Here is a 20,478-nt window from a genome sequence, read left to right as displayed (position 1 = left end):
CTCTGGAAAGGTGAGATCATGACCTGAGCTGAAGTCAGATGCTTAACCACTGAATCACCCAGGCAACTTCCAATTAATATTCTTTTACTGTTTTTCACAATAAAAATACTGAAAAAGAATACTTAGTAAAGGGTATTAAGGAAGAAAATGTGAGTGGACAGGGAGAGAGGCCAGAATTGTTAGGATTGTTTCTGTTAAGTTTCAGTCTGAAAGCATAAATGTAACTCTGAGTGCATATTTCATTGTAGAATTTATTATTTTTCTAGTAATAGTCTCATAGTTGCTTGAATATTTAACTTCATTATTTTTCTAATTGTAGTTTATGCTTATCATAAAAAAGCAAATAATGCAGAGACTTACAAAGTATATATAAAATATGTAATAAAGAGATACACAGCAACCAGGTGACACAGTTAGTTAAGCGTCCAGCTCTTGGTTTTGGCTCAGGTCCTGATCTCATGCACACTGACTGTGCAGACCCTGCCTCGGATTCCCTCCTTCTCTCTCTGCTCTTTCCCAGCTCATATGCATACACTCAAAATAAATAAAATTGACAATTAAAAAAAAAAAAAGAAGGTCCTTGGGTGGCCCACGAGGCTTGTAACTCTTGGTTTCAACTCAGGTCATGACCTCACCGTTCATGAGCTCAAGCCCCATATTGGGCTCTGCACGATAGCGTGGAACCTGCTTGTGATTCTCTCTCTCCTTCTCTTCTTGCTCATTCTTTCTTCTTTCTGTCAAAATATATAAATAAACAATTTAAAAAATATACAAAGTAGAAAGCAGAGTTACCATGGTAGGAAATAATCAGTTTACTTACTAATTGTTTCATAACTCATAGACCTTTCTCTATGCATACACATCTAAAAAAATTTTTTTGAAGTATAGTTGACATATAAGATTTTATTAGTTTCAGGCGTACAACATAGTAATTCAACATTTATATGCATTAGAAAGTGATTACCACACTAAACCTAGCTATTTTGTGTCATGCAAAGTTATTAAAACATTAACTCTATTCCCTCTGTATGCTGTACATTGTATTCACATGTCTTATTTTATAACTGGAAGTTTGTGACTTTATTTCACTTAGCACAATACTTTCTAGGTCCATCCATGTTGTTGCAAATGGCAAGATTTCATTCTTTTTGTAGCTGAGTAATATTCCGTTGCATGTGTATACCACATCTTTATCTGTTCATTTATCAAAATCTCATTTGGTAAAATATAAATCTAATCCCTAGGACTTTACAACTCAGTGTATAATCTCAATTTACTGAAATCATCATTGTTTTCAAGAGTTCTTTTTAAGAGTTTATTTTCATGGAATGATTGTAGTTGAGTTATTCCAATTTGTATTTTTCTCTATAGGCATTAGTTCTTATGGGATTTTTATTTTCATTTCCTTATGTTTTATTTTTTTAATGTTATTTTTATTTCTTTTTTCTTTTTTTTCCCTTGCTAAAAAATTTAAATCCAAGTTAGGTAACATATAGTATAATAATGATATCATGATAGAATTTAGTGATTCAGCACTTACATATAACACCCAATGCTCATCCCAACAGATGTCCTCCTTAATTAATGCTCATCACCCATTTATAAACCCCATCCCCTCACCCAGCACCCCCCCAGCAACCCTCTGTTTCTTCTCTGTACTTAAAAGTGTTTTGTGGTTTTTCTCTCTCTCTCCCTATTTTTATCTTATTTTTGCTTCCCTTCCCCAATGTTCATCTGTTTCTTAAACTCTACATATGAGTGAAATCCTATATTTGTCTTTCTCTGACTGACTTATTTCACTTAGTATAATATACTCTAGTTCCATCCACGTTTTTGCAATGGTAAGATTTCATTCTTTTTAATCACTGAGTAATATTCCGTTTTGTGTGCATGCACACACGTGTGTATATATATATATATATATATATATAATATATAATACCATATGTATACATATAAGTACCACATCCTCTTTATTTGTTCATTAGTTGATGGAAATCGGGGCTCTTTCCATACTTTGGCTATTGTCATTAGTGCTGCTATCAACATTGGGGAACATGTGCCTCTTTGAATCAGCACTCCTTTATCCATCCTTTGGATAAATACCTTCTAGTGCAGTTGCTGAGTTGTAGGGTAGTTCTATTTTTAACTTTTTGAGGAACCTCCATACTGTTTCACAGAGGGGTGCACCTGTTTGCATTCCCACCAGCAACATAAGAGATTCCCCTTTCTCTGCATACTCACCAACATCTGTTGTTGCCTGAGTTGTTAATTTTCGCTATTCTGAGAGGTGTGAGATGGTATCTCATTGTGGTTTTGATTTTATTTCCCTGATGATGAGTGATATTGAGCATTTTTCATGTGTCTGTTAGCCATCTGGATGTCGTCTCTGAAGAAGTATCTATTCATGTCTTTTGCCCATTTCTTTACTGGGTTATTTGTTTTTTGGGTGTTGAGTTTGATTTCTTTATAGATTTTGGATACTAACCCTTTAACTGATAATGTCATTTGCAAATTTCTTCCTCCCATTCTGTCATTGCCTTTCAGTTTTGTTGATTGTTTCCTTCCCTGTGCAGAACCTTTTTATCCTGATGAGGTCCCAATAGTTGATTTTTGCTTTTATTTCTCTTGCCTCTGGAGACATGTCAAGTAAGAAGTTGCTGCAGCTGAGGTCAAGGAGGTTGTTGGCCTGTTTTCTCCTCTGGGATTTTGTTGGCTTCCTGTCTTATGTTTAGGTCTATCATCCATTTTGAGGTTATTTTTGGTATGGTGTAATAAAGTGATCCAGGTTCATTCTTCTGCATGTTGTCATCCAGTTTTTCCAACACCATTTGCTGAAGAGACTGTCTCTTTTACATTGGATTTTCTCTCTGTCTTTGTCAAAGATCAGGGGGTTATGTGTTTATGGGTCTATTTCTGGGTTCTCTATTCTGTTCCATTTATCTGTGTGTCTGTTTTTCTGCCAGGACTATACTGTCTTGATGATGATCTGTGGGATTTTTTACTGAGATATTTTGAGTTTCTTGTGAGTTGCTTTTGTTTAGTAATACATACTAAATTTTATATTTTATTTATAAAAAATAGAGAATAGAATAAATTTTTATCTCTCAAATTCTGTTCACAAGTCAATCTGCTGGCTTGTTTATATTATCCATATATAAGTTTAAGGACTTTTTAGTAGTTCACTATGAACAGCTGACTGAAATATATATGGTGATGTTTTCTTTTTTGGAAGGCAGCTATGCTCACCACTCTGCCACCAATGCTGTTTTTCTTTTTTGAAGTGAAAAAATGAAGCTCTGCTATTGTTTTTTCTTATTCCTTGTAGCTAAAGGAAAAAAAGCCCCTACTATTAGTGTAGTTTCTCTTCATTTATGCCTAACCCTTGCCCTCTAGATTTCTTGAACTGTTTGTTCTCTTGGAAAATAACATAACACTGTTATTTTCCAGATGCTTTCAACAAACAGCCCATTCAAAGTCTTTATCTTTTATTTATTAATTTTCTAAAAAAATTTATTTTGAGAGGGTGAGAGAGAGAGCAAGCATAGCAGGGAAAGGGCAGAGAGAAAGGGAGAGAAGCAGGCTCCACGCTGTCAGCCCAGAGCCTAGTGGAGGGCTCGATCTCTTACCAATTGTGAGATCATGACCTGAGTCGAAATCGTCAGATGCTCAACCGACTGAGCCACCCAGGCACCCCAGAAGTGTTTATCTTTAACATTTTTAAAAATGTTTTTATTTATTTTTAACAGGCAGAGGCAGCATGAGCATGGAAAAGGCAGAGAGAAGAGAGGGAGACACAAAATCCAAAACAGACTTCAGGCTCTGAGCTGTCAGCACAGAGCCAGACACAGGGCTCAAACTCACAAGCCATGAGATCATGACCTGAGTCGAAGTCAGAGACTTAACCTACTGAGTCACCCAGGTGCCCCAAAAGTCTTCATCTTTTAGAGAGATATTTTGAAATATTTAGGGATAAAAAATATACCTGGGATTTTTTTTTCAAGTAGCCTTCATGGTTAGCGTGGGGCCTAACATGAGACTTGACCTCATGACCCTGGGATCAAGACCTGAGCTGAGATCAAGAGTTGGATGCTTAACAGACTGAGCCACTGAGGTGCCCCCTATACCTGAGATTTTTAAAAAAATAATTGAAAGTGGTGAGGAAATGAGTGGGTAGGGATATGGATAAAACAGAATTGTAAAGAATCATTTTTGAAGCTGGGTAATGATGGAATGAGTGATTTCATTTTATTCTTCCCTCTACTTTTGTATATGTTTGAAATTTTCCATAAGTTAAGAAAATGAAAATAGGGGCACCTGGGTGGCTCAGTTGGTTGAGTGTCTGACTCAGTTTTGGCTCACGTCATGATCTCACAGTTTTGTGGAGTTGGATTCTTTCTCCCTCTATCTCTGCCCCTCCCCCACTTGTGCTGTCTCTCTCAAAATAAATAAATAAACTAAAAAAAAATGACAGTATGATCCAAATGGAGATTTAAATTGGGCGGTTGATAACACAAATTTGAATTACACTCTAAAAATAAAATACAGTAAAACCTTGGATTGCATGTAACTTGTTCTGTGAGTGTTTCACAAGATGAGCAAACATTTCTAATAAATTATAACTTGATAAATGAGTGATGCCTTGCGATATGAGTAGTATGTGACCTCAAACATCACATGATCACAGCTGAGCCAGTGGTTCTTCTCTGTCTCTCTCACTGCAGGATGGTGGGTGATTGTCTCCCATGCTCAGGTGTTTGGCAGAAATCAGTGATTTTTCAGAATGTTGGAAGGTGCCCACAATTGGCATCCTACCGTTGCATCCAACATTGCATTGGGAGCAACAACAAGAGGTTATGGAGGAAGTCTCCTTTGCAGAGGAGAAAAAAAGGCGAAGGAATCCCCCACTGCAAATGAGATTAGGGAGATGTGTAAAATGTGGGAAACTGCAAAATTTTGTAGAAAAGCACCACCCAAATAAGGCTATAGCAGTTCGAGCAATGAACCTGTTTAATGACAATGCAACATAACAGTTCCATGAAATCCTCAAAAGGAGGCAAAAGCAGATGTCATTCGATAGGTTCCTTGTTAAAGCTGCACAAAAAGAAAAAGATTCCATTGAGTCGATAGATAGCAGTGATTCTCTTAAGTGATCGTGAAAGTCCTCCTACACAGTAACCCTCCTCTCTTCTGTCTCCCTCACACCAGCCACACAGGTTTTCACAGGTAAGCGCAGGTTAATTTTTTAAAAAATTTTTTAATATGCTGTATTTTTTAAATTTTGTAATTTAATGATTATAATCATTTTTATGTGAATATTTTTGGGTTGTGGAACAAATCGTCTCAGTTTCCATTATTTCTTATGAGGAAATTCACTTGGATATACAGGCACTTTGGATTACAAGTGAAACTGTTTCCAGAATAAATTATGCTCGCAAACTGAGGTTTTCCTGTACATTTCATGAGATAGTCATATTTTTCACCTTTGAACAAGATAATTTTGCTACATACAAATATAAATTTTAGGTTGATGTTCTTGTGCTCACATAGAGGTATATTTACAGTTAAGTGAGCACAATCATTTGTTCTACTCTTAAAGCTGAAAACTTGTTCTTTCCAGAGCAGGTTTAGTTGAATGAATGTATTAATGGTTCTCATTGTTTCAGGTAGTCCAGCAGCCTTCAGGAGGTGTCACAAAACAAGTGACCACACTTCCCCATTGCTCAGCATTGACCATTCAGAAATCTGGACAGAAGACGATGCCAGTGAGCCCTGCAGTACCTACCAGTCAGTTTCCTCCAGGTAGACCCGGCCCCATCCCCGGCCCCATCACGCTGGGTTTGGAACATGAGGGGGTTTTGTGTCCTCTTTTTCATTTGTTATATTAAGAAAAAGTAATCTTTTAAAAGTAGGACCTAGGAGAGAGGACTGAAAAATCACTAGTACATTCTTTGTATATACATGGCTACATTTTGGTGATATGTGTTTTAGAATAAAAGAAGCCACTACTTGCTGTATTTTGTAATTAGATAAAACAATCTATTAGTGAATAAAGCACTTTTTTTAACTTATAAAAAAATTGCTACAGCTTTATTTCTTTTTCAAACATACTTTTTCTGCATTTGGAAATCATTCTTACACATAAAAGTTAGATGTTTCATGTATTTTTAAAGTTTGCAAATGTAAATGATATATTAATAACATTTATCACTTGTCACGTTTCTGCATATTTTCATAATGCTAGTAATTCTATAGACTGCTTGAAGACTATATAAAAATAAATGGAGAAGTCTTGATTTTATAAGATGATTTCATATAGGGAATAAAATTCATTGTTATTTTTGAATTTAAACATAGTTCTGGGACAGGTTGAAATTTTGTTTGGCTTTTCTTCGTATGGTAAAAGCTGCTGTCTTGCATTTTTCCTAATATGGAATGATTGCTTTTTTTTTTTTTTAGTTCTTTTTTCTTCTTTTGTTTTTATAGCTTCTATTCTAAAGCAAATTACCTTGCCAGGAAATAAAATTCTGTCACTCCAAGCATCTCCTATTCAGAAGAATAAAGTAAAAGAGAATGGAACAACATCTTTCAGGTAAAGAAAATATATAGTTAAAATTTGGTCTGGTTTAAGAAGTAGTATTAACAAAAAAGATGACAGAATAATACTTATAAAATATATTGATGCCTTCTTAAAAAGCTCACAGTACTTTATTGAGTATAGTTTATAAACAAGTGTACAAATCTTAAGTGTATAGTTCAATGAATTTTGATAAATATACATCCCTGTATAATCATGATGCTGAATGTATCCTTTACCTTCATGCTACTTTCAAATCAGTTACCTCCCAACTCTTACCTCCAGCAGCCTCTGTTCTTTAAAAATTTATTTATTTATTTTGAGAGAGAGAGATAGTGCATGTGCACACATGAGCAGGGGAGGGGCAGAGAGAGAGGGAAAGAGAGAGAATCCCAAGCAGGCTCTGCACTGCCAATTCAGAGCCCAACAAAGGGCTTGAATTCACAAACTGCAAGATCATGGCCTGAGCCAAAATCAAGAGTCAGGCACTTAATTGACTGAGCCACCCAGGCGTCCCCAGCAGCTGCCATTCTTATATCCATCCATATAGATCATTTTTGTCTATTCTTGAACTTTACATAAACGACAGATTACACTAACCTTTTTGCATCTTTTTCCACTTGGCATGTTTTTGAGATTCATCCATACCATTTTGATTTTTTTTAACGTTTTTTTTTTATTTATTTTTGATACAGAGAGAGACAGAGCATGAGGGGGGAGGTGCAGAGAGAGAAGGAGACACAGAACCAGAAACAGGCTCCAGGTTCTGAGCTAGCTGTCAGCACAGAGCCTGACGCGGGGCTCGAACCCACGAACGTGAAATCTGACCTGAGCTGAAGTCGGAGGCTTAACCAACTGAGCCACCCAGGCGCCCCTCATTTTGAATATTAGAAGATTGTTCTTTTCTGTTGGTGTGATGTAATCTTTGTATAAATGTAAATTTCTTTATCCTTTTCTCTGTTGATGAACATTGGGTTGTTTCCAGTTTTTTACATTAATATGTAAGCTGCTATAAACATTTATATATAGGGGCACCTACATATGAAAAAATATACATTTATATGCAGATTTTTATGTGAACATAGGTTTTCATTTCTCTGTAGTGAGTATCTAAGAGTTTGATTGCTAGATCAGTAGGTAAGTGTGTGTTTATTTAAGAAACTACCAAACTTAGGGCGCCTGGATGGCTCAGTTGGTTAAGCGTCTGAATTTGGCTGAGGTCATGATCTCCTGGTTCATGAGTTCAAGCCCCATGTCGGGTACTGTGCTGACAGCTCGGAGCCTGGAGCCTGCTTCAGATTCTGTGTGTGTCTCTCTCTCTCTCTCTCTCTCTCTCTCTCTCTCTCTCTCTCTCTCATTGTCACTCTCACTCTCTTTCTCTCTCTCTCTCTCTCAAAAATAAATAAACATAAAAAAAAAAGAAGAAACTACCAAACTTTACCAAGTGAATTGTACCATTTTGCATTTCCACCAGCATTGATAAGAGTTCATTTGCTCAACTTTGTTACCTCTTGGTATTATCAGTTCTTTTGATTTTTACTATTCTAATAAGTGTATTATTGTTATTATCGTGTGGTTCTAATTTGCATTTCCCTAATGAGTAAAGATATTGAGCATCTGCTCTTATATTTATTTGCTATCCACGTACTTTCTTTGATGAAGTGTGTGTTCAAATCCTTTGCCTGTTTTCTTCTTATTAAAGTTGTTTTCTTATGGTTGATTTTTAATTTGTTTTTTTATGGTTCATTTATTTTGAGAGAGAGGAGAGTGTGAGTGAGGGAGAGGCAGAGAAAATCAGGCTCTGCCCTGTCAGTGTGGAGGCCAACATGGAGCTCAAACCCATGAACCGTGAGTGAGATCATGACCTGAGCTGAAACCAAGAGTCAGACACTTAACTGAGCCACCCAAGTGCCCCTCTTATGGTTGAGTTTTTAGAGTTCTCTGTGTATTCAAAATCCAAGCCTCTTGTCACATAAGTGATTTGGAAATACTCTCCTTATGGTGTGTTCCATCACTCACCAGTGTTTCTCACAGAGCAAACATTTACTTTTGCTGAAGTTCAGTTCATTACATTTTTCCTTGTAAATTATATTTTTCGTTTTATCTAAGGAATGTTTGTGTAATCTAGCTTACAAAGATGATCTCCTATGCTTGTTCTAAAAGTATTATAGTTTGTCCTTCTTGTATTGATATTCTTAAATTCCTGTCTATTTTCTATATAAAAATCAGTGTGTGGATATTTTACTTTCTTCTTCCTGAACCTTCGTCCATTTTTAGTTGCATTATTTCTTTGTCATAATTCAGCATTTTTCTGCAGTTTTCCTTCCTCATCTCCACCTGCATTTTAGTTGTAGGTCAACTTTTATATTAAAATGATCATCACTAGTCCTTTTTCTGAAGTTTTCTTAGTTATCTCTTGGTTGGAATGAAGTTCGTCTACTCAAGAAAGGCCAATTGGTGTAGACTAAGTTCTTGTCTGTTAAAAAAAAAAAACTGTTGCAATGTCCTTGATATTTGAAGGGCAGCTGGCTGGATATAAAATTAACATTTTTGTAACATTTTCGTATTGCATTTAAAAAAAGTGCTTCTCCACTATTACCTTGATATTTATGGTTTTTTTATTTGATAGTCTCATCTGAAGGCCTTGAATTTATTTCTTTGTCTTTGAAATCTAATATTTTTGTATCAGGATATGATGTGAAACATTGACCATTCTGACCTAACTTTCATAGGTTTCCAATTGGCCTTTCTAATATGCAGATTCTACTCTCTTGAGATGCCTATAAAGTTTTCTTGGATTATAATTTGAAATCTTTTTTTTAAAAATACTTTTTTATGCCAACTGACTTGTTAAGTTCTTATTTCTAATAATTTTTAGATTATTTAACATTATTTATGTAGATAATGGTATCACAAGTGATATTAAAATTATGGGGTGACTTTTTTGCTTTCAACACTTTATAAATGTTCCACGGTTTTCTGGTATCCATGTATGTGTTCACTTTCAAAGGTAAAACATTCAAGGAAAAGTCATCCTGAGTTAAACTACAGTGAAACAGTAGCACATTTGAAACCCTAGTTACATCAAACATTGGATGATCAAATATTCATTGTTAATAAATATTATAAAATGGTTAAAAGTAAAATGTGGAATCATAAAAATGAGCAAGTAGTAATTTTCTTTTAAAAAATGAATAAAGGGGCACCTGGGTGGCTCAGTCATTTGAGCATCTGACTTCAGTTCAGGTCATGATCTCACGGTTCAGGAGTTTGAGCCGCATATCTGGCTCGCTGCTGTCATGCAGAGCCTGCTTTGGATCTTCTGTCCTACTCTTTGCCCCTCCCCCACTTGCATTCTCTCAAAAATAAAGAAGTATAAAAAAATACAGTGATGAAAAAGGTTATTTAGAAGGGAGAAATATAATTGCTGAATTAAAAACCTCCATGGATGGGTAAACCAGATTAAACCTGAGAACCTAGAATGAATTTGCTTCACTCCAGAGAGGATCTGTGACTTTCTTGTAGGAACCAGGGCGACTGTTGACTTGGGACCACTTTTGCACCTGCCCTAGGGAATCCGACTGAACCAGCAGTCTCAGATATAATTTCTCTACTTTATCAGGGTCTGAGAACTAGTTCCAGCCACAGGCATTTGCCTCTGAGGCAGTTCTACCTGCAGAGTGTGGTTATTGCTTATTTTTGCTGACAACTTTTTTGACTCCTGTGCACCCAACATTAGAATGAAGATATCTTATGCTGGTCTAGTTAGAATGCAGTGTAATTTCTCCTCAGTAAATCTGGTCCACTTACTGCCTGAAGCAAAAATGTCACCATTAGTATTTTCTCTGGGAAATTTTTAGCTTATTACTTTTGCTCATTTATCTGTTGAGTGCTTATTGCTTTCTAGACTTTTATATACATAGGAGAGTAATTCTTTGTTGTATATGTTGTAAATATTTCTCTCCCGGTCTATTGTTTAACTGGTAGCTTTGTTTTTAGTGTCTTTTGTTATAGAAAATTTTAAATCACAATATTAATTTATCACTCATGCTTTATGGCTTTTGAATGTCACCATATTTTAAGAAATCCTTCTTCATCCCAAGCTCATAATGATGTGCTTCCTTGTTTTCTTCCAAGATTAAGTATACACATCTCGCATATGTACATATACTTTTACCTTTTCAATAATTCTTGATTTTATCTTTATAAATGTCTGCAGCAGAAATTAGCTTTTTCCGAATTGGAATGTCTGTCTCAACAGTAGTTACTGAAGAATTCATTGTCTTTACCTTTCTGATTTGAGATGTCACTTTTACCTGATAGTAAATTATTGTTTATATAAGGGAGCATTTCTAGAATTTCATTTTAGTGTGGTGCTTTTATTTTATTTCTATGTTAATATTTTGCATTTTCAATTATGATTCTTTCATTATTTGTTTTTATATATGATCTGACAAGATAAATCCTGTTTATTCCCTTTTTTTATCAGAGGTGTCTTCACTTTATTTTTCTGTTGCACATGAATTTTAGAAATTTAGAACCTATGAAGCTTTTTTATATTCATAGGTTAGTTTGGGGGAGAAGTGACTTTTTTCTTATTGTTTTTTATTCATTTTTGAGAGAATGCAAGCACTAGCAGATGAGGGGCAGAGAGGGAGACCGAAGTTCTGAAGCAAGTCCATGCTGACAGCAGAGATCCCAATGCCAGGCTCAGACTCACAAACTGTGAGATCGTGACCTGAGCCGACTTGGACACTTAACCAACCAAGTCACACAGATGCCCCAAGAATTGATATTTTTAATTATGTCAACCATCGTGAACTCTAGTTCTGTTTGTTAGAATTCAGTAAGGCTGTAGATAATAGAAATACTAAAAATCAGTGGCATGAGCCCGACGGAAGATCATCTTACCTCCAGGAAAACTGGGAGTAAGCAGATCATTGCAAGTATAATGTTTCATGGTGTAAGGGACCCGGGTTTCTTTTTCACGATTTTTTTTTTTGTTGTTGTTGTTCTTCAGACATACTGCTCATGTTCCCACTGTACACGGGCAGTTTTTAGGTGTCATATTCCCTGCACTCTCTTTCCTCCAGTCTTCATTTGACTTGGTCCTTATTTTAGTTTAAAAGTTATCTCCTTAGAGTCTGCTTAGCCTGCCAACGTAAAGGAGCTTTCTTCATTCATACCTGCTATCTTCCGAGAGACTCATCAGAAAATATCCTGTTTATCATTCCTTGTGTTTCCCACTTCTTTTAAAATCTCTATGAGAGTTTACAAAAACTTTTGTTTACTATTGCATATCTAATATTTAGAACAAGGTGTGGTCCATAATAAGCACTCAAATATTTGCTGAAGTAATGAATTCTGAAAAGGAATAGAAGTATCTATAATCATAGCTGTTTTTAAAGATATCCTTTATTTTTCCATCAACATGCATTTTTTGTTTTGTGTAATGCTTTATAGTATTTGGGTCATTTGTGGTTTATGCATATATTTTTAAAGTGACTTTTTTAAACTTAAGTTTGGTTTATTTTGGATACTTAATATCAATGTCATTTTGGTTGTTAAAATGAAGCTTAAAAAAGACCTGGATGTTGATTTTTATGTCAAATAAGAGGAGATAATAGTATATGCCGTTAGATCTTGTCTTGACTTAACTGGATGAGGTTTAATAACTTAGGATGATTATCTGCCTATTTTTTCAAAACTACTTGAATAACTGAAAAAAAATTTTTTTGTTCATGACTTTTTCCACTAAGAGAATTATATTTTTCTGTTTGGCTTGTCAATACACCTGGGATAATTAAGGGAAGTTATATAGTACTTAAACACCAGAGGGAGCCAGAGATTCATGTTTTATTCTTCATATTTCAGAATCAGAAGTGACAAATACAGTACCTTTGCATATTTATATAGTTAACCCTACTTAAACTGAGTGGCTGTTTAATGATAATAAGGAATTATTTTTTTATTTTTTGAAGGTATGGTAATACTTTAAGGTTAAGATTTTAAGAGTTCTTAAATTTTAGAAAGAAATAATAAAATATTTATAGGTGGATAATGTATGTACATATTACCTCTGTTAGTGACAGTATATTAACAGCTAGGGGTTTAATGTGATATTTTTAAACTTTTGCTTTAAAAGACACTTTTAGGAAAATAACAAGGTTATTTGTATAGATTGTATTACTCCATTAAATTGGATATCTTTTTTTTCTTGTATTGCAAGAATCAGATTCTCTAGTGTAAATTATTAGTCTTGTTGAAGAGTCTGCTTTTCCTTACAGGTACAAGTGTGCCAATAATATATATTGTTATATAATCTATGAAATAATACATATACAGTTAATCTTTCCAAAGCAGAGCCTTGGAAAGAAAACAGCCTCTAGTGACAAAAGAAACCTTTCATCTTGGAAAGCATCAATGTGAGCTATGCCCAGATTAGCTCTAAATCTATGGTTAAAATTCAACACAACAGTCTTCTTGGAGGAGTTGCCTCATACTAGATTTTGTTAGAAATTAAGCACAGGAAAATTATATGAATAAAGACTTGGGAGAAGAGATTGTGAAGACTTGTACAGTTTTTGGCCAGATTTTGTCATAGTAAAAATGCTGTTTTGGAAAAATGTTTGTACTTAGATGCAGAATGAACTGGAAGAAGAAAAGGTATTAAGGTAGATACACCATGAAGCAAAGGTTGAAGTTACATTGGCAGGAAATAGGGCATATCACATTTATATGTTATGGGCATCTTCAAGAGGGATCAAAGCTAAGAGTTAGGGATGCTTATATAGTATTATTTATAATAGAAATTTTTTAACAGTATTAGTGTTTGAATTGAAAATATATTAAGTATAGGGAGGGGGGTTTCAAAACAATTTAGAAGTAAACAATTGCTAGTATAGTGTAGATCAACAATTTCAAAACTACCCATTGATTTGCGGGATCATCCAAAATGAAATCTCTGGAGACCAAACCTTGGCAAGAATCTGTGCTTTTAAAATCCTCATAGTATTTCTGCTGCTCATTACAGGTTTGAGACTGTAATTAGACCACCAGGTCTCCAAATGTGACCTATAGAAAATAGTCTTGAAACTGAGACTTTTTTCAGGGAATTTGTGAAGTGAAAACAATTTTAATAATAATAAAATAATAATGTTATTTCCCCTTTTCAGTATATTATTTGATTGGTGATTCAACAGCTACAGTGGCAAAACCTCTGGCACCTTAGTATTATTCAAGCCAGGGACACAAAACTGTGCTGGTAACCATTCAATTCTTTACCATCACATACTCCCAGTAAATGGAAAGAACCTAGGTGTGTGTTTGTTTTTAATACTTTAATGAGATGGCAATCATTATTATCTTTTTTAGGTCTCAACCCTTGAGTATACACTGTTTTAATGTTCTGTGTGACAAAATGAGAGGTTTGCATAAAGTTTTTTAAAGAGATTGGAAAAATGGAACACAATGCCATTTGAGGGATTGTTCTTTAATTTTGGCATTGTTTCCATTAGAATAGTATTTATTTTAATATGTAACGGTTTTATTACTTTTCAATAAGTAAACTCATTTTTTAAAAACATTTATTTTGAAAGAGAGAGAGAGCATGCAAACGGGTGGGGAAGACAGAGAGGGAGAAAGAGAATCCCATGTAGGTCCCACACTATCAGTACAGATCCTGATGTGGGGCTTGAACCCATGAATTGTGAGATCATGACCTGAGCCAAAATCAAGTGTTGGACACTTAACCAATGGATACACCCAGGTGCCCCCCAAAATATTTTATTTTTAAGTAATATCTATACCTAACATGAGGCTTAAACTGGCAAGCCTGAGATCATGGGTCATATGTTCCACCAGCTGAGCCAGCCAGGTGCTTCTACATACTCAGTTTTCATTTATGATACAGTTCTAGTTTCTAATATGGTTTTCATTCATATTCTTATAAGAGCTACAATTTTCACCAACCTAGGAAAGGGAATTGGTGAACAGAGATGTGAACAAACTTGTGCAAGGTTATCCTTTAATAACTGTCAGAACAGGGACTGAAACCTTGGTCTCTTAACTCTAGAATTGGTACTCTTCATTCATTCATTCATTCATTCATTCATTCATTATTTTGAGAGAGAGCACAAGAGCTAGCACAAACAGGGAAGGGGCAAAGGTAGGGGGGAGGAGGGAATCTCAAAGCCACCTCCATGCCCAGCATGGACACCAACACAGGGCTCGATCTCTGAACCTGACTGAGAGCATGACCTGAGCCAAAATCAAGAGTTGGACGCTTAACCAACTAAGCCACCCGGGCGCCCCAGTGCTCTTAATTTTTGTAACTCTGTATTCTTCCAAGTGTGGTCCATAGAGTGTGTGCCTCACAGACACCTAATTATATTTGTTTAAAAAAAAAAAAAAGCCTTCCATCATAGACCCACTAAAGGTGAATTGTGGGTGCTAAATTGGTGTGTATTTGATTGTGAGACCTGCATTTTGAATATACTTCTGGGTGGTTCTTAAAAATCATCACTAAGGTTTAGGGAATCCTGCAGTATGTTATGCTGCACATGAGTCAAAAGAGTAAAGACAAAGGGACTTTCCCATAAAAAAAATAACTTCACAAAGGCATGAGGAATAAATAGGCTGTTGTGTGAGTGTATGTGCTGGCTATGGTACAGAGGTTATGCCTGAGGGTGGTGAAACAAGAAGATTGAAGGCAAAATTATTTTACCAGGGATTAGTAATCTAAGGGAAGAATTTGATCCTAAAATAAATTTGTTGTTTATACTTTCTAAACAAATTATTCAACTAGGTAATATATACATTTTGTGCAATATTCAAGAGGAAGAAAGGATATACAATGGAAAAATATGGCTCTCCCTTGCTTCTTTTTCACTATGCTACCCAGGTTCCCATTCTAGAGCCAACCACTGTTGGCAGTTTCTTATGTATCTTTCTAGATGTAATTTTCTCAGCACAGATGGTAGTGTACAATACATCATGTTTTACATTTTGTGTTTTTACAACCTAGTAGTACTAAATCTTGGAGATTATTCTATACTAATGTGTATTCACTGTGATTTCAGATTTTTAACAGTTACGTAATGATGGATAGTCATTTCCAGTGTTTTTTACTAGGAAAACAAAGTGGCTATCATTGCACATAATTTCTAGAAAGAAGAGCTTATTCACTTTAAGTTGTCAGATAATATTAAGTAAATCTCCACAGAGGTTAGATTTACAAATTACATGGAGCAGCAAAGCTTACGATAGCATATTTTCACATAATATAATGAACTTTATTAACAAGTTTTTGCCAATCTAACAGATGAAAGGTTAGACCTTATATTTCTCTTATGAGTAGAATATCTTATGTTTAAGTCATTTTAAACTTTCTGCTAACTGAAAATTCTTGTGCTTTGTCCGTTTTTCCATTGGATCATAGGTTCTTTCCTTAATTATTTATAGGAGCTCTTTGTATATTAAACGAATTCCTTTTTCCATAATATTAATTACTTCAGTCTTCAGTCTAATAGGGACTGTTATTGTCTCCATTTTACTGACAGTACAAGTCTACAAAGATTGATTTGCTTTATTTGACACAGATAATAACAGGAAGTCAGGATTACACTGTGGGCAGTTTGACTCCTCATTTTTACCCACTATTCTTCTTCTCAGTACATTATAATAAATAGCACACTGTGCTGAACACATGAAAGTTTCCTCAACTAGTTACCATTTACATACTACTCTGCTAAGAATGATAGGTGATAAAAATAATTATTATACTTAACATATTTAATGAATATAATCAATAATTAGTCTAGTTGGAGTTTAAGAGAAATAGGCTGGATTTTTTTTTGTATTTACAAAATACCATATGTATTTACCATTTATTGAATATTTACTATATGAAGCATTATCCTGGAAATGAAAGATACTTTCTGCCCTCAATCATAGTTTAGTATGGAAGACAAGCAAGTAATCCAGCGCTTAAAATATGGTAGAGAAAGCGCTGTGGTGGAGTATGTAAAGACTACCTTGGAATATCCAGGTCCTCCTCCCAGACAAGTAGGGACCAGCTATATTGCATTTTAGTAAAGTTGTTAGTGTGGGAGTTGGGGGAGGGGGGACTTAATACAGGTTATCTCTTGAAATATACTGATTTTTAGAATAGAAGGCAGAGTTACACCTACCATAACAGAGACAAAACATGCTCTCAGAATTTGAAAAGTTGTAGGAGTTGGATAAATGCTATTTTAAAGTATCAGTATGAGTATTTTATTAAGTTAAAAGCATAGAAACAAAAATTTAAAACAAATTAAAGCAGCATTTTTAAACTAGATGTTTGAAAAAGACTTGTATATAGATAAGACTTTGACCACTAAAAGAGAATAAAAGAGGACTTTGAAGACTAGAACTAGAAGTAGGGAATGTTCTGAGCAAGGCCAGAATCAGTATGAGCTGTGTGATAATAAAAGGAGGGAAGAGTGCTAAGTTAAGGTCATCACCTGGAAAACCTTGAATATCAAGTTAAGTTCTTGGCAGCATGAGAGATTTTTGAACAGGAAAGTAATATGATCCCCTCTACTTTAGAAGAATCAATCTAGTGCTGGTATAGATTTTAAGAGGGTAGAAGAGATTTAAGAAGTCAGGCATGAGCAGTGGAGAACTTTATCAAAAGCTAAAGAATTAGATCAGTTTTAGAATCCAGAATGCAAGACACTAATGATAATTGGGTAATGCTTCTTTAATTTTTACACAGTAACTCATTATAACCCACATAATCTTGAATTGGAAAGCTTTTTCTATTAAGGTATTATTAAATTTCCTTTTTGCATATCTTAAAAAGAAAACAGATTATTGTTCATAGTACCTTCATCACAAGTAACTGTATTAGATCAGAAGACTTGAAGATATAGTTCGGAGAGTCTCATTTTCGTCTTCTTCAGAATTAAAACCAAACCAGAATCACAACTGTGCTTCAACATCAAAGTCTTTAATACTGTTCTGGCTTATCTTAGCCTTATTGATAATGCTGTTACAGCATTGTGTTGTCTTTTCTTTCCATCAGTCTGCCTCCTTTCTTAGAATAAGTGTTAAATGGCTTGGGTGCTATTTACTGTGGCACCTTTTCCTCTTCCCTCAGTAGGGGTCTTCCGCTATTCCTGATGCCCTCTGTAACCATAGCAACTGACAGCTGTACTAGAGGGAGCTGTGTTCAGCTTGGGGCCAAATAGGAGGAGGGAAGGCAGGCAAGAACAAATCTTATTGGGCAGTTAGTTCCTTGCATATTTCAGAGGAGGGCGGCAAGAAGATTCTTAAAAACATGGGACTGTCTCCTCATTCTGTTCATTTCTAGTACTCTGGTAGTAAGTACCAGTCAGTACTGGTAGTAAGTATGCCTGGTACTGTTCTCTGCAGCCTGTGTGTGAGATTTCAACAGGGCGTATGCAGGAACTGTCCTGTGGAAGCAGGTTGCAGTTTGCCTGTGTACCTGGCAAACATCTGAGATTGTAAGCATTTGGTGTTGTGTGCATGTGTGTAAAGGCCTTGTTTTATATACCTTAAATCTTTTTTTTTTTTATGTTATTTTAGAGAGAGAGACAGACAGACAGTGGGAGCAGGGGAGGGGCAGAGAGGGAGGAAGACACAGAATCTGAAGCAGGCTCCGGGCTCCAAGCTGTCAACACAGAGCCTGACACAGGGCTTGAACTCAGGAACTGTGAGAGCATGACCTGAGCTGAAGTTGGACACTTAACCAACTGAGCCACCCATGTGCCCCTATCTTAAACAATTCTGATTTTCTTTTTAAAGGAAGATTGAGGTTATATGTCTAAACTTCATATTTTCTATTTCCAAGTTTTCTTTTCCTAAATGATTATTTACTATTTTTTAAATAGCATTAATAATTTTTATTGGGTAATCCATGTACATTCAAAAGGTAGAAAAGAGTATACTGTGGTATAAAATAAGTCTTTCCTATCCCTACTTCCCCTAGTTGCCTGTCCAGAGAATTTCTCATGTATCTTTCCAGCGATATGTGATATGTTACGCCTGCGTGCGTGTGTGCATGTGTGTGTGTGTGTGTGTGTGTGTGTGTGTGTGTGTGTGTGTGTTTCCCAAGGGACAGTCTCTTCTCTACCTCTTTTTTTTCCCTACTTCATAGTACTCCTTGGCAATTGTTCTGTATCAAGTCAAAGAGAACTGCCTCATTCTTTTAAGTGGCTGAGAGGGACCTTCGAAAACACGTAATCTAAGTTACTCATTTTTAAAGGAAAAATTTGAGTCCTAGAGATGGAAAGTCACTGATTGAGTTTCAGTTCTAGAGTGAACTAGCTCTTCATTAATATGTAGTTGGCCTTTTTAAAAAACAGATTTTGTTTATTAAAGCAGTTTTAGGTTTACAACAAAATTGATCGGAAGATACAGAGAATTCCCCCCTAAGCCCACACATGCATAGCCTCTCTCATCAACATCTCCCACCAGAGTGATCCATTTGTTATAGCTGTCAAGGTCCAGAATTTACATTACAGTCTGCTCTTCATGTAGTACATCCTATGGGTTTTAACAAATGTATAATAATGTGTATCCAACATTATAGTATCATACAGAGTAGTTCCACTGCCCTAAAACTTTTCTGTGTTCTGACTATTCATCTTTCTCTCCCTGCTGAATCTCTGGCAACTGCTTTTGTTTTTATTGTCTCCATAGTTTGCCTTTTCCAGAATGTCATATAGTTGATATCATACAGTGTATAGCCTTTTCAGGTTGGTTTTTTTCACTTAATAATATGCATCTAAGTTTCCTTGCGTGTCTTCATGGTGTGACATCTCTTTTTTTTTTTTTTTTTTTTTTAGCACTTAATAAAACTCCATTGTCTGGATATACCAGTTTATTTATGAACTTAGCTACTGAAGGACATCTTGATTATTTCCAAGTTTTGTTTGTTATCTCTGAAGCTGTTCTAAACATCAGTGTATAGATTTTGTGTGGACATAGGTTTTTAACTCCTTTGGGTAAATGGAAGTGTGGTTGTTGGATTGTTTAGGATCAGTAAACTATGTTTAGTTCTGTAATAAATGACCAAATTGTCTTCTGAGGTGACTGTACCATTTGGCATTCTTACCAGCAGTGAACAAGAGTTCCTGTTGCTCCACACCCTCATCAGCATTTGATGTCAGTGTTTAGGATTTTGCCTTTTCAAACAGATGTATAGTGGTATCTCATTTTAATTCACATTTCTCTGATGACAAGGATGTAGAGCATCTTTCCATATGCTTCTTTGCCATCTATCTGTACATCTTTGGTGAGGCATCTGTTAGGTCTTTGGCCCATTTTTTAAATTGGTTGGTTTTCTTATTGTTGGGTTTTAAGAGTTCTCTTTGTATTTTGGGTAACAGTCCTTTATCTGATGCCTTTTGCAAATATTTTCTCCCAGTTTGTAGCTTGTCTTTTCATCCTTGATATATGGGGTTTTCTGTTTGTTTGTTTTTTACACTTTAAAGTAATCTTTACCCTCAGTGTGAGGCTCAAACTCACAATCCCAAGGTCAAGAGTCTTTGCATCTACCTCTGAACCAGCCAGGTGCCCTTTGATACATGGGGTTTTTAAAAATATATTTTACTAAAACAATTTTTTTTAATATGGATCTTGGTCCATCTTTGGGTTTATGGTGTCTGTAATTCTTACACTTAAGATGTTTACATGTGTAGATGTTTCTGGAAACACTTATGTAGGTGGCAGAATAATTCTTGAACAATTGTAGGCATTCATACTTCTGACAGTACCTCTGTGACATTTGAAAAGGTGGAATCTAAGCATTTTTGTATAGTTTACTTGTATTGCATTTTATTTTTCCCTTTGTTAGATTATAAGACTTTTGTTCATCTCTTGACTTTTAACTG

General features: G+C 35.3%; 1 protein-coding gene across 3 annotated transcripts in view; it reads left to right on the top strand.

The window, feature by feature from the left end:
- The window catches only part of TAF4B (TATA-box binding protein associated factor 4b), a 119,722-nt gene that overhangs the window by 36,943 nt on the left and 62,301 nt on the right, over window positions 1–20,478 (top strand). For all 3 annotated transcript variants that reach the window (XM_029922603.1, XM_029922604.1, XM_029922602.1), the window contains exons 9-10: window positions 5,667–5,802; window positions 6,487–6,592. In XM_029922603.1, the coding sequence (XP_029778463.1) occupies window positions 5,667–5,802; window positions 6,487–6,592 (242 nt within the window). The remainder of the gene's footprint in view (window positions 1–5,666; window positions 5,803–6,486; window positions 6,593–20,478) is intronic.

Source organism: Suricata suricatta, chromosome 14 (genome assembly GCF_006229205.1).
Source record: "Suricata suricatta isolate VVHF042 chromosome 14, meerkat_22Aug2017_6uvM2_HiC, whole genome shotgun sequence".
In the NCBI taxonomy this organism is placed as follows: Eukaryota; Metazoa; Chordata; class Mammalia; order Carnivora; family Herpestidae; genus Suricata; species Suricata suricatta.
The sequence above is the reverse complement of the archived record's forward strand: the minus strand, read 5'-3'. Positions and strand labels throughout refer to the sequence as shown.